We start from the raw sequence: 14877 nt of genomic DNA, 5'->3' as shown, positions 1-14877 counted from the left end.
CTCATGGTTTTTAAACAGGTCCTGTGCAGGTTAAGGGGAAACACACTTCGACTCAACAGTTAATATGTAGTGAATGGAGAATAGCTTGTGTTGACAGTGTAATTCCGTGAATAGCTTATAAATTGCTTTAAACACTCCGGGTGAGGTATTAAAGTAATTTTCCCACTTAACTGCACGGTGGTTGTTCAGCCAATCAGCATTGAGAATCAGTGTTAGCCAGACGAGACGACAGCCCTCGGATTGTTTTCAATGAGAAATAAAGGACGTAAAAAGACAGTGAGGGATGGGTTTTTTTACACATTGACAAATACAATACCTTCTAAAGAGAAAAAAACTCTCCTCACAGTCGTCTGTCTTCTTGTATGGAGGTGTCAAAACTGTTTAGAGCTGAGCTGAATCACAACCAACAGAGGGCGACAGAACAACTTCCGCTCCTCGTATGGCTGGCCAATGAGCTTCCAGGGCACTGGAGGGGTGGGCGTGACCGGACCAAACGCAAAGATGGCGGCGTCCTTAGATGATGATTTTGAGTTTAATAACCAGGACTACTACTCTCTACTCAACGTCAGGAAAGAGGTACGGTTTGTTCTGTTTTATAGTGATGCCGAATGGTGACGGGCCTTTCGCCTTGTCTGTCGGGTATATTTCCATTGAGAGAGCGGACTGCAGTCGGTGCATCATCCTTCAGTTGAACAACGGTCTTCTTCATCAGCACCATCATCCGTGGAGGTTGAGACCGGTTGAAGCTGCAGAGGCATGAACAGGACAGATTTTTCAGCATCTACTTACCCGAATGCAGGCAGTGTTTACAAAAATATTATGTCTGCATCGATGAGCACCTTTTCATTAAAGTAGTGAGACTGAGAGGCCTGACTAGGACTTATACTTGGGCGTTCAACTGGATAACGTTAAGTAGCATTGGGTAACGTTAGTTACTGAGGCAGACACCATATCCTGGCATGAAGTGCATTATCACACGTTTACATTCCATGTTTAATGTCTGTTTTTCAATGTCTTTAGAAATACGATGCCTTCTTGTGGAGCTGAAATGATATGTCGATTAGTCAATCGAGTGAAAATTAATCTGCAACAATTTTGATAATTATTTTCAAGCAGAATTGCTGGTTCCAGCCTCTCAAATTTGACGATTTCCTGCTTTCACTAGTCTTATATGATAGTAAATTGAACTGTTGACCTCACCTTTAAATACAAAAAAAAAAATAGTGAGACCCGTACTCTCTCTTCTCATAGGCTACATTGGAGGAGCTAAAGGCGTCATATCGGAGGCTGTGTATGCTCTACCATCCTGACAAACATCGAGACCCAGAGCTGAAAAGCCAGGCTGAACAGCTTTTCAACCAGGTGCACCAGGCATATGAAGGTAAGGACGCTTGCAGGTACACATCAACTGGAATTTAAACCATTGAGTTCAACATTTGTATTGTCATTCACCTTGAAAAAACACAGAGGAAACTGAACAGTGTTTCGCCCCCTCAGTGCTGAGTGACGCTCACTCCAGAGCCATCTATGACATCTTTGGGAAGAAAGGGCTGGAGGTGGAAGGGTGGGAGGTGTGTATTCTGTCAAACGTGACCTCTTTGTCTTAAAGTTGAGTGGTTTTGCTGCTACAATATACATACAGCATGAACATATGTTCACTACCAATATCTTATGGCGATTATGCCGTGTAGGTGGTGGAGAGGAAGAGAACTCCAGCAGAAATCCGAGAGGAGTACGAAAGGCTGCAGAGAGAAAGAGAAGAGAGGAGACTGCAGCAAAGAACTAACCCCAAGGTTTTCTGAGTCACACCACATCCCTTTGTCAGCTTCACTACTTTCACTGTATTTCTTGTGTGGGCCACCACTTTTATGCAGATAATATTACTAAATACATTGTGTAACACCACTCAGTTTTGACTGTGGATGGTTTCCACATTAATTTCATTATGTTCTTCACCCTTTTATGTCTTTCTTCATTCTGAATTTCTCCCCTGTTACACCCCCCCCCCCCCCCCCCCCCATTATTCAGGGCACCATCAGCGTGGGTGTGGATGCAACAGACCTGTTTGACCGCTATGATGAGGACTTTGAAGAGATGCCAGGAGGAGGGTTTCCTCATATTGAAATTAACAAGATGCACATTTCCCAGTCCATAGAGGTACTACAAAACACAGCTGCTCACCCGGGCCATGGTCACTGTGGTATTCTCTGTTTTATCAGGCGCAACTTTCCTGTCTTTCTTCAGGCTCCTTTGACGAACTCCAACACAGCGGTGCTGTCTGGTTCGCTCTCTACACACAATGGGAATGGAGGGGGCAACATTAACATGACCGTACGAAGGGTTACGTCAGCCAAGGGCTGGGGAGAGGTACGCACACAAACTACAAAGTACATGCTACATATAAAGCACAAATATAAACTACAACCTATTGAGGCATTTTTGAAGAGACATTGGTATAATACAGATTTTCTGTAGTAATTTTACCCATCTGCAATCACTTGTTTCTGTGTATTCGTCTCTGCAGGTGGAGCTGGGTGCAGGTGACATACTTGGACCTCTCATTGGGTTAAAGGTGTTTCGCAACCTCACTCCACGGTGGTAAGGCTGGACTGTTTGATATAGGGGACTATAATACATACTATATTAACATATGAAAGGCATTCTCCGTCTCTTTAATATTCTCTCTTTTTATCTCCTTTCTGTCATTTCCCCCGTCCAGTTTCTTGACAGCCCAGTGCGGTCTGCAGTTCTCTCCTCGAGGTTTGAGGCCGAGCTGTTCTTTGATGACGGCACGCCACCTGGACCAGAACACCATGGGTTATCTGCAGTGGCGCTGGGGACCCAACAGCGCCATGACCACCAGCCTGGTCCGAGACACAAAGAGCAGCCACTTTACTCTAGCTCTGCAGGTACACACAAACACAAGCACAAACGCATATACACTGAAGACAGGAAGGCATATACAGTAAAACAGCTATGGGTGTCAATATGGTAAATATGGTTTGTACTCTAACTGAAATTTGACTTATGCATCCTGTATTACTTCTCTCCCAACCCCACCCCTTCCAGCTGGGTGTGCCTCACTCTTATCTGATGATGAGCTACCAGTACAAGTTCCAGGATGAGGACCAGACCAAAGTTAAAGGCTCTGTGAAGTACGTCTGTGTGCTTATCCTGTCTTAAAGGACTTATTCTCTGTAAATCAAATGGTTTAACGGGCAGGCGGTGTGCAAAAAGACAGCAACGCAAAAAAAATTCTGTTGATCAGCTGATGGGATTTCCTTGTCAAAGTACTTAAGAGAGCAACTTAACACGCTGCTTCTCTGCCTGATATTTAGTTATTCTTTAAGTGACTCGAAGAGATTTTTTATTAAATTTTCTTGTTTTTGCAAGAAACTTGTCAAATGATTGTGACATAACAAGCTTTTTTTTGACATTGTAAAAAAATGTTTCACAGTCAGTATTTTTAAATCCTAGTTATGTCAAAATCAAAAGAAATACTCGTGATTATTAGTGAACAGGACATGAGAACTTAGGTTTCATGGCCTTACATATAAAACATCCTATATAAACCATTTAATTATGTGACCTTCAAATCACTAATTTCATACAATTTATTTTATTTGAATTTATTTGATAGGGACATTGCAATTTAACATAGTTTCAATACAGAGCATGAAACTGATGTACTGCACAGAGAGTTTATAGCTAATTTTCAACTCTTGTCCCTAGTTGAGCGTTTACATTTACAGTGTACTTATAATATACAGCTGTCAGTATGATATGGAAATACAATAAAATACACATACCACAATACACCAATACACATACACCAAGAGTACAAGAGTAATATTTAACTTAAAATATATTTCTAATAATAATGATAATTTATTTATAGAGCACATTTTAAAGAACAAAATACAAAGTGCTTTCCAGAGTTAGGAAAATAAAAGACAATGACAGGACATTAAAAGAGCTGCAGGAGATAAAAAGCAAGATGAAATTATACAACAAAGTAGGAAAATAAAAAAAGAAGTAAACTCATAATAAAAGAAATAAACATTTATAAATACAGAAATTAATGTAATAGGCAATTTAACAAGACAAGAAAGAAAATATTCAAGTTCTAAAAACAAAGCCATTAGCCACACATATTTGATCCCGAAACATTTTAATCTCCGGATGTACTGGCTGTATGATTTACTGTCCCACTCTGCTCGTGTTATTGTCTTCAGTAACTGCTGTTCCTCCCTTTTCAGGACAGGCTGGTTCGGTACTGTGGTGGAATATGGAGCAGAGAGGAAGATCAGCCGACACAGTGTCCTGTCAGGCACTGTCAGCATTGGCGTCCCTCAGGGAGTCACGCTCAAGATCAAGTACTGGCTGAACCAAAAAATGATGTCACTCTCCTCTGGGTCCTTACCTCACTGCATAATCATCTAATATGTGTATGTGCTTCTTGTCCTGGTGTTTCCACGCAGGTTGGCGCGTGCCAGTCAAACATACCTGTTTCCAGTCCACCTAACAGATCAGCTGCTGCCCAGTGCTGTCTTCTACGCCACTGTGGGACCGCTGCTGGTCTACATGGCCGTCCACAGACTGATCATCATCCCATACACACAAGCACAGAAAGAGGAGTCAGTACATCTCCTCCCCTCACAACCTCTCATTTTAATCTGGCACTCAATCAGCAACTCACTTTTCCACAGTAGCAGAACATTTAAATTTTAACATAATGTTTTTGTATGTGTGAGGAATGGTTTGATTATGAAAGTTCATGTTCTTCAGCTGAAGGCAACAACGCTGCCCGGAGTTGGGCAGAAATGTAAAATTGTGGTTGTGGGTGTCATTAATACTATCTGGGGTTTCTTTCACACTTACACTGTCATCATAGAGAGCCTCCGCAGTGAATCCCAGTGGGTGATTGTTGATGTCTGCTTTGTGTGTCTCTATGCTTCTCAGAGAGCTTGAGCTGCAGAGGAAGAGCTCAGCCACAGACATCGCCAAGAAGAAGCAGGAGGCAGAGTCTGCTGTGAGTACTCGCACTCACATGCCGACTCACAGTCATTCGCTGTGTGCAGGGATCATTGATCATTGATTCTAGCTTCAGCTCTCCTCATCACGCCTGAAAACCTCTCCCCTATCCTCTTCTATGCTGTTCTCCCCTGCCCCTCCTCCTCCTCCTCCTCCTCCTCTTACTCCCTCGGCTCCTCTGCAGGTTCTGCTGATGCAGGAGTCTGTGAGGAGAATCATAGAAGCAGAGGAATCCAAGATGGGTGAGGGAACACACACACACACACACACACACACACACACACACACACACACATACACACACACACAGACGCTTGACCAGGGTGAGAAACTGAGAACCTTTTTTAGTTTGCAGCCAGTCAAAACTTGGTAAAAATCCAAGTTTGTAATTCAAACACATTTCTCGTGGTTGCTAGTAGCTGCGTAGCATACTGCAGCTCCAGGATTCAGCCTTGACTTCCATCATCTACTGCTGTGAAGCAAGTGATGATGATGCTGCAGTGTTTACGTAGGTTATGCTTGTAAGTCTGCACACAGAACACCAGAGTACACCGGCATAAATCAAAACTATGATTTCAGTGTGCTAATGGATTATAATGGAGTTATATTTGTGTAGAGGGTGCATGTGATTATTTGAGAGTCACTCACTTATTTCTTGATGCTCTGTCCAAGAAGTGGAGGTAGAAATTGCATAGTAATGAAGTCGAGGTAATGTACTAGCAGGACTGTTGTGACATAGGGCGTAACTGTCTGTCATATGTTAGGTGCCACTGGTATTCAGTGCATTATTCCAGTCTGCTCTCTGTTTTAAACTGAGCATCACAATCTTACATATATCTACACTCCCAAAGCACTTAACACTTACACTATTTATTACTGTCTAGGTCTGATCATTCTGAACGCCTGGTATGGAAAGTTTGTGTCTGACACCAGCCAGAAGCAGGAGAAAGCAAAGGTCATCGACGTCACGGTGCCTCTGCAGTGCCTGGTGAAGGACTCCAAACTCATCCTCACTGAGTCCTCCAAGGTGCGTGTGTTTTTTAACATGTCAGTGTGTCCATTTAATTATCTGCAAATCTGCACACGTTCATATGAGTTGTTGCTTTGTGTGCAGGCAGGGTTGCCGGGCTTCTACGACCCCTGTGTAGGAGAGGAGAAGAGTCTTAAATTACTGTACCAGTTCCGAGGTGTCATGCACCAAGTCATCTCTGCAGACACCGAGTCGCTACGGATACCCAAACAATGTTAGTATGCAGCCACTTTACCCAAGACCCAGTATTATTATAATGTTGCTACACATGAATTACAACATGACTAAAGCATCCATGTTCAAATTCATTTCTTTTTGTCTTTTCAGCTCACAGAATTGAGTCCGAGTCCTAGGAGCCCGCCACTGTTGGAGCACCTGAGGGCAAATGCAGATAAAAACAGACTTTGTGTAAACGGGAGAACACAAGGGTGGAGGAGACACATCAACAAGAAGTCTGTTTTTCCCCCTCTGGCCCTCCTCTGTCATGGTATTAGTGAGTCCGTTTATCGAATTCCTCCACTCCTCCCTTTCCTGTGGGCCGTCGCCGTGGTTCAGCAGAATACAGGAGTCAGCTCAGAGTTTCTACAAGGCTGTTAACCCTTTGTGTCTCTAGTCCTCTACACCTGACAGGGCTGCTCAAATATCTGCAGGAGACCAGACGTTGGCCCTGAACATAGTTTTATATATGTGTATATATATATATATATATATATATATATATATATATATATATACATACATATATATATATATATATACGCACTACACAGAGGGACTGATGCTCACTGTGGAAGTGGTGACCGTTCCCATCATCGATGAGCTAGAAGTGCACAGATACATTTAAAGATGTGTCTTGGCATTTGTTGAGTATGAGCTGTAGTTTTACTCCATGTCATTGTAGTCTTTGTTCTGTATGTGTATCACCCTGGTAGGTTTGAGTCTAATATTGTTATAACATACCAGTCATTTCACTAACTCATGCAAATGTCTAGAGTAACACTATGCAGGATCATGTCTCGGTGACCCTGAGGCTGGCCCGGCCTGAGGACTGACTCTGTAACTCATGTTTTTGTTTACTTGTTGACGAGTCTCATCCTAATTTATTTATGCCTTTTAGTGACATGTCTGCTGCTCGTGGGGGTGCCAGTCAGCAGGTGTTGCTGGTGCTCAAAACTTATATCTGTGACGGTCGGGGAGGCAAAGTGATAGACACGCCCTTTGATGGTAGCGATCCAACCAAGGAGAGATGGGCTTGAATTCTTCATACAGGTTTTTTAATATCTCCGGCTAGACTACAGTTTAAAGGCAGAAATTCCACTGAAATTTGATTTGCGTAAGTGTTCATTGATTATATCTGTGCAGTTGCAGCCAAAACAGAATTTCTTTCTATGAGTTTTAGGACAGTGAAGGTTATAGTTTGTATGTCGCTGGTGTACATCCAGCACTAAGCCCTATTTTATGGCTGGGAAGCGACCAGTAGAGGGCGTAGGTCAACACTTTCCCTCATTGAGGTTCAGAGAGGTTGACATAGGGGAATCCAATGTTCTATGTTGCACTTTCTGTTCAGATATAGATAGGTGGTGTTGCATAGTCCTAAAATGTTTAATATCAAATGCACATTACATCTATGAACCCATATTTAATCAGACTTTATTCCTTATCCCGACCTGTTTATGTGTCATTAGTTGTGAAGGTGGATTGACACTGTAACTACAAAGGGAAACGCAGAGAGCAAGAGTTAGTAAATGATTCCTCAATCCCTTGGGGGATCCTGTCATGGGCTACAGGGAATCCCTGAAAACACTATCACAACCTCTACTGTAGCACACAAATGGTATTTTATTAAGTTCAAAGGTAATATTTTGCACAAAATGTACAGTATTTACAAACAATATTAAGAGGCTTGTTGTCATGAAAGTGGTGCTGAAGCCTCTAATTGAAGCTGTACTGAACTGCAGTGTTTGCGTCTAATAAGTAGTGACGAGTCTGGTTGACTTATATATGGTGCCCTCCTTTGATTCATTTTGGTTTTGCTGTTGCTGTGATTGACCTGCAAGACCAGAAGGTGTGAGCAGGCTCAAAAATAAAAGCAGAAAGCATTGAGATGGATACATTTTGGTGTTTAGTTGGAGAGATGTTTGTCTCTCCCCGTCCTTACAGTGAGATCCAGAACAGTCTTGTGTTGGGGGGGGGTCACCATTACAGCAGCCATTTTGCACTGATCATGTTTGTAGTATTTGTCTTCTCTCTTTTGTTTCAAGTGTGCTGTAAAGTACTTTGTCAGGTCAGCTGGTCACCTCTGCTCTAGTGCCACCATGAGGCCAGCAGAAAGACTGCCCATCCCATCATCCGAACTGACCCACATTAGTATATAAATGTACTGTATGGTTGAGAAGCCTGTGTTCTCTCTCCTGTAAAGACTACAATAAAGATGAACCGATCAGCTTCTCGTTTGATTTCAAGAGCATTGACGACAGACCAGCCAGTTTAAAAAAAAAAACAGAAATGCAGTGCAATATTATAAAAGAGAAGAAGCACCAAGTTAAAATGGTAACTCTTTATTTACAATAGTTTACAATAGTTTCACAGAAACAGTTTGCACCACAGTACAGACAACGCTTTCTCAATAAGAGGATAGGACAACCCAGGATCAGAATAAACGAGCTGTATCACAATGAGCATTGTAACATTAATTACACTGATGTCTTAAAGACGCAGACTAAAATTAGAAATTTGAATCCTCAGGTTTTCTTCAAGACATGAATGTCCTGAGAAACGGCAAATGATTGAGTCTTGAAACGTCTTAAAAACATCACGACCTGGGGATTGCTGGGAACAAACCAGTCAACCAACATTTGAAAATACCAGAAGACAAGAGTGCAGAGATGAGCTTAACCACTTTAAACTCTTGGTGGATTTTTTTTTTTTTTTTTTTTTTTTAATACAAACCAAACATTCATTGTGTATGTGTGTTAGTCGTTCCCTGGTCATGTCATTGATTCTGCATTGTAAAACCCGTCCTGGATTAACATCCAAGGTTCTGAGTCTAAAATCTGTCACTCTACAGTATGGCTTTTAATATAAGCAGAAACAACAGCAGATGGCACATGAATAACAAAGCTTAAAATCTTTCATCCAAATTGCAGCACATTTTAGGGAAAAGTGCCTTAAAAACATTTTTTCCATTAAAGCCGCTGTATATGGAAGTCACTGAATACTGCTGTGAAAACGTTAGTGAGGACTGAGGTCTGTTCTTCTGATCTGACCCTTCAGAGACAAAAGAAAATGACCCTGCCCATAGTACCTCGCTGATATCCATCTCTCCATCTTACAAAATACCAAAAACCATGGATCTTAGTTGAGACAACTCATAGCAGCACATGCATTGCCAACACCCGCACACAGTGTTAACCATTCAAACACACACACACTCACATGCAGAATTTCAACTGGACTCTTGAGAAGCTTTCTAACAACACTATTCCAGTTAAGATAGCTTTTGTTTTCTGTTGATACAGGACGGCCATGGGAGTTCCCTTCTATAAATATACTTGTCTCTGAAAACTGTGTCATGAGCATGAATCAGTTGAAAACAAACAAAAAAAAAGAAGGTACATTTAAATAACAGTTTGGAAAATAAAAGTATTAATGAACAATACCACTGTTCAATCCTGTCATGAAATGCAGCAAAAACACCGACCAGAGGCAACAGAAAACACCATCACTGAAAACATCTGTCATGTTATCTGAATCTGTTTTTTGAAATCTGTGAAATAACAAGTTATTTATTATGAATAAACAGAATCCTGGTGAAATAAGAACACTGTTAAATTATTTTTGAAAAGCAAAGTGTGTGAAAGCTCCATGTGTGGCCAAGTAACATCTTGATTCAGAGGAGTAGCCGAGGCTGGAAGACAGTTTGTGAAGTAGAAGGAAGAGAAACGAGCGCTTGGTTCAGCTGTACGGGCTTAAAGCCTCAATGATATTCTTTCACAAGGTCTTCTAAAACAAAACAAACAAGATGAAGCAGATGCAGACTCTAGTCTCTTATCATACATCTTTGTTCTATTGGATTATACCTCAGCTTAATACTATAGCACCATCTGAAGCAATTAACACAAGGCTTGACTTGTTTATTCATTTGAAACGGTTAATTGTGTAACATTAATAGAGGCATCTAAGAGAAATCAAATCCAGTTTAATCAGAAAGACGTAAAAAAAAAAAAAAAAAAGTGAGAAAAGTGCAAACTGTCTTTCCCACGTATCCCAGCATGCACCGTAGTGGGTGGCAGTTGTGAGGCTATTCTCCCCATATGGCAGTTCAAATGTTTCCAGTGTTCACGAGACACCAAGTCTGTAGTCAGTAGCGGTTTGCTGCTATGCTAATGTCATCTACAGACAGACATGCATTCAGTGATTGCCTTACGCACAGAGTCTGCAGGGAAGCAGAGACAAACCTTAGTAAATCTAAAATAGCACTCAAACTGTTTTCAAATGGGACAAGGACTTGGGATAGGTCCACCAAAGTGTTCATAGAAAATATGGGTTCATGGCTGACCATGACGGACAGAGACTGAAGGGTGCAAGACCTGAATTTGAGAAGGGGTCAGTCCAGCAGGTGGAGGGGGAAGCGAGAGTGGAAGGGGTCAAGAGTTCAGGGTGCGGCCTGGGGTCAGTCTAGCAGATGTTTGCGTGGGCCTACGCGTGAGCGGTGGGAGCGGCGGGTATCTGGGGTTCCGTGCGTCTCTCGGCAGCTCTGGCACACATATGTCTCTGGCACGTGGCTCTTGCGGATCTTAGCGCACGACAAGTGGATCCAGGTGTGACACTGGTTACACTCGATCATGGCTCGGCCTGCAAAAGGCTTCATGCAGAAACACGTCACCAGGTCCCACGAGTCGTCATCTGAGAGGACAGGAGAGAGCATACACGGAGTTAACTTGTCACTTTGTCAAACTTGTGACAATGTAATATGTGCACCAATAGGAAACCTTACCTGAGTCCACCATGATGTCCTCATCCTCTCCTGATCCATCTTCGTCTCTGAACACCACCTGTTTCCCTTGGCGGAACACCGTTCGGTTTCCTGAAAAGCCCTCCACCTTCTGTACCTTTACCACCCCTTCTTCTGCGTCTTGACCACCCCAGTTTTGACGATCCTCCTTGGGCTCCTCTTTGGGCTCCTTCTTGCAGGGGGCTGGACTAGGCAGGCGCTGGGGGTGGAGGGGAATGCTGATATCATCTTCAGGCTCCTCTTTGATCGCTCGGCCACCGAAGGAGACGGGGTATTGCAGCTCTGGGACTGCTGAGTGGACCTGCTGAACCCCGCTTTCCACACCAACCGGATGCTCCCTCTCCTTTCTCCTTTTCTTCTTCTTCAGCTTGTCAGCTTTCCTGCGGTCATCTGGGTGCAGAGTGGTGATTGTGTGCTGAAGGAGAGAGAAAAGGGGCACGTACGTCAAAAGGGATGAAGGTGAACATATAAGGCTGATGATGTGACATCAATTCCACTCACATCTTTCTTGCTGTGACTGGACAGAGGAGCCCCTGGCTGTGGACGTTTCCTGCTCCTGTCCTGGGGGACCTTGGGAGGGCGCTGGGGGCAGGAGGTCGGGGGTCCCGGGGTCCAGCCATCACTGTCAGCTGTGCTGCCTGTACTGTTGGGGGGACTGGAACTACTGCGCAGTGGAGAGTCCTGTAACAATAAATGGAGAAGTAAGGGTGAGAAAAACATTGATCCACTCAAAAATAAAATGGCCAGATCCTGAAATATTCCTAATTACCAATCAGGTAATGCTAAAGTTCTATCATGACAGCTTGAATGTGCACTTTTTTTTAAATCATATTGTATTTTACAATTCAGACCTGTATGAGCACTCATTCTTACATGACAGCAATTTTGCTGTATTTGCATTAGCAAAGACATCTGGCGCATTAAAACCAAGTATCAACAAATGTCAAGACAGGTTTGCACCACGTGACGAAATGTGCACAGGCAGAGGTGGCAGAAATGAAAACAAATCTAGCATGTGTTAGAGAGAAACTGAAGAGCAACAGGATGAAAGAAAAAACTTCGAAGGAACAACCACAACTTGAACAAAATGAGTCAGAATCTAGAAATCCATGCCGCTGATCGTGAGGAAGAGGAAGTGAATTTGTTCCACATCAGTTCTGACAAAAGAAAATCTGCTCATACTGGGAAAAAAAGGGGTGTCACACTTTTGTGACCTTTTTTGGTTTAAAAGATAATGACGACAGTAAAAAACGTGTCATTTTCAAGCAAGAAATAGCTACGGTAAGTTCTGGGCGTACGGGCGTGCTGAAACTAAAGTAAACACTTGGGGCCAGAGAAACCACAAAGACAAAAGAATCGGTTTTAAGATAATCTCATTGTCTGGCTATCTCCCTCCCTGTCCACAAACAGAAGACGCAATTCAATGAGCAAAAGAGGACTCCAACGACACAAACAAAGATATGTGACTTAGTTGTTATACAGTTTGCCAACAGTTTCACACTGGTATGCAGGATTTCCATTAACTGATTACATCCATTCAGATTCTTTGTACATTTATTTTTTTCCACAAACATTTTGATTTAATTGGGCAGTGCGGATCTTAGTTTTTTTCCTCTTTGATGACTTTTAGAATTCTGCTATCCATTGTTTTTCTTCTTAGATTTTTCTGCTTTACCAGGACATTTACTGAAGATTATTTCCATGTGGAAACATACTGTACATTTGTACAACAGTCCTCAGTATAGCTGATTAAAACGAGTGCATTAACACTATAAAACAAGCGCCAGTGTAGCACAACAATACAAGTTGTTAAATGAAGATGAGTGTACAGGCACTGACAGCCTCATTTACTCACCTCTTGGGGGTATGGGATGTAACCGGCATAGGCCAAGACAAAAGTGCAAAACTTGTTAAAATCCTCTACTGTCCTCCTCCTTCTGTGTGGCGGACTGAAACCCTGAAACACAATCACGTCATTGAAACATTGGCTGCATGAAACATACACATCCCGACATGGCGTTGACATTAACGAGAGCGGATCGGCACACATCCATAATGTTTCTCTGCAACCTGTCACTCAGCGTTGACTCGATGAGACGTAACAAAATTGAACGAAACAAAAAAAATAACATGTTGCCAAACATAGGCTAAAGTTTGATTAATCGCATGCACACAATTTCTTTCAGTGAACCTTCCTACCAACCCCCACCGATTAACCCAACTGAAAACGACAGCTAATGTTAGCTAGGTCGGCTAGTAAAATACAGCAAATAAGTAACTAATGCTAAGAAGCTAGCTTCTGGCTAATGTCAGTGGAGTTTAACGAGCGAACAAAACTATAAAATTAAATGAAAGACTATTGTAGAGTCACAGAGTCATGAACGTATCAATGTTAGCCAACTGTTAACTGACAGTACAAGCAGATGGCGTGAAAATAATGCTTAGTTAGCTAACGTTAATGTTAGCATGATCCGCAACGATGATGGAATGTTTTCTTTTCGATGAAACGTTAAGCTAGCTTTCAGTCTTACAAATTACAATTTCAAGGTAACACAAACGAATCATCCTTCCACACAATGTCAAGTTTTAGTTACGTTAGAGAAAGTTGACAGTTTGAACTAAGCTTGTCTGAATGCTTGGCGTGTGCAACTTATCTAAATTCTGCACCAGTAGCTACCAGTATGTCAACATTAGCGCAGTGGGCTAACGCTAATCAGCAGCTGCTACATCGTGTGGTGTCAACCTCGAACAAGTTGACGTTTGCTAACGTTGTTAGCATGACTGCAAACTACTCACTGTTAAACAGTTGCATAAAACACTTACCTCCGACTGGAATGCATGGGACGTCGATGGGTTAATGTCACCCATCTTTACTAAAAACCCGACCACCTGGCGATTTATCGTTAACGTGACAGGCTAGAGCAACGGGCTACTCGATGGGACTGTAAACACAGAGGTTACCTAGCTTTTGCTTGCTTGATACCTAACGTAAAAGCTAACGTCAACGTTACTTATGCTAAAACTCGAAGCAACAGTGTTCACTCAGTTTGCCATCACCACCAACGATAACGTTACTAGGACTAGTGCCGGCATCCAACCAACTAGCTAGTCGGCTCAAAATTGTAAAACGTGGCTCCCGTGAACAGTAACCGTTACTACTGTAATTCCTCCGAGCGGTCCGGTTATGTCTCCGTTTCATCCAGTTCACTGACTGCTGGGGGAGCGGTTCACTTTAGCTGTCACCAGCTGCCTGTCCCTTCTTCTTCCTCTTCTTCTTCATCTTCTTCTTCACAGCAATGGCAGTTAGTGAACGAAATGGTGCATTACCGCCCTCTTTTGGTGTGCAGCGTGTGTCGTGGTTTAAGTATTTAAAGATCCCCTCCGGACATGTTTCAAAAGCTATAAAAAATACTGCATTGAAGAATATTTGTAACTACCGGTCACAAGATATCTCCTACTCTCTCCTACACTTGAACGAATGAAAAGCCCATTCTCAGTGTGTGTACTCTGGAGAGTTACATACTGCACCGCCATTGGCTTCCAAACTAGTCACATGATCATGCATGAGAGCACAGAGAAACTTTCCCCCTTCAGCAGATGAGTGTAAAAACATCCTTCTGGTGTCCAACTCTGCACATAAATCACAAATCACATTTTTGAGTGCAGGGGGAATATTAAAATGGGATCCAGGGGTTAATCGGGGGCCCACTCTTGCCGTGCCATCGGCTTGTTCTCTTATCCTTCAATCTGTGCTTCCATGAGAGCTATTGAAAACAGAGAGTTCTGTCATATCTGAAGA

At 42.6% G+C, this 14877-nt stretch overlaps 2 protein-coding genes across 2 annotated transcripts; one reads left to right on the top strand and one right to left on the bottom strand.

Annotated features, from left to right (window-relative positions):
* The first annotated feature begins 450 nt into the window (after window positions 1-450).
* LOC139282987 (dnaJ homolog subfamily C member 11-like) lies at window positions 451-6427 on the top strand. The gene is made up of 16 exons (XM_070902916.1): window positions 451-576; window positions 1252-1381; window positions 1498-1571; window positions 1692-1793; window positions 2029-2157; window positions 2245-2367; window positions 2525-2598; window positions 2720-2909; window positions 3070-3155; window positions 4260-4376; window positions 4482-4637; window positions 4963-5032; window positions 5219-5276; window positions 5919-6061; window positions 6149-6278; window positions 6392-6427. The coding sequence occupies exons 1-16, from the start codon at window positions 451-453 to the stop codon at window positions 6415-6417; spliced, it is 1734 nt and encodes a 577-aa protein (XP_070759017.1). The 3' UTR covers window positions 6418-6427.
* Window positions 6428-10573: 4146 nt separating this feature from the next.
* Window positions 10574-13946, bottom strand: phf13 (PHD finger protein 13). The gene is made up of 5 exons (XM_070903410.1): window positions 13902-13946; window positions 12934-13035; window positions 11580-11759; window positions 11061-11493; window positions 10574-10969 (listed from the first exon to the last, which is right to left on the bottom strand). Exons 1-5 carry the CDS (start codon window positions 13944-13946, stop codon window positions 10737-10739), a joined length of 993 nt encoding a protein of 330 aa, XP_070759511.1. The 3' UTR covers window positions 10574-10736.
* Window positions 13947-14877: the final 931 nt, after the last annotated feature.

This window comes from Enoplosus armatus, chromosome 3 (assembly GCF_043641665.1).
Source record: "Enoplosus armatus isolate fEnoArm2 chromosome 3, fEnoArm2.hap1, whole genome shotgun sequence".
NCBI classification, from domain to species: domain Eukaryota; kingdom Metazoa; phylum Chordata; class Actinopteri; order Centrarchiformes; family Enoplosidae; genus Enoplosus; species Enoplosus armatus.
The sequence above is the reverse complement of the archived record's forward strand: the minus strand, read 5'-3'. Positions and strand labels throughout refer to the sequence as shown.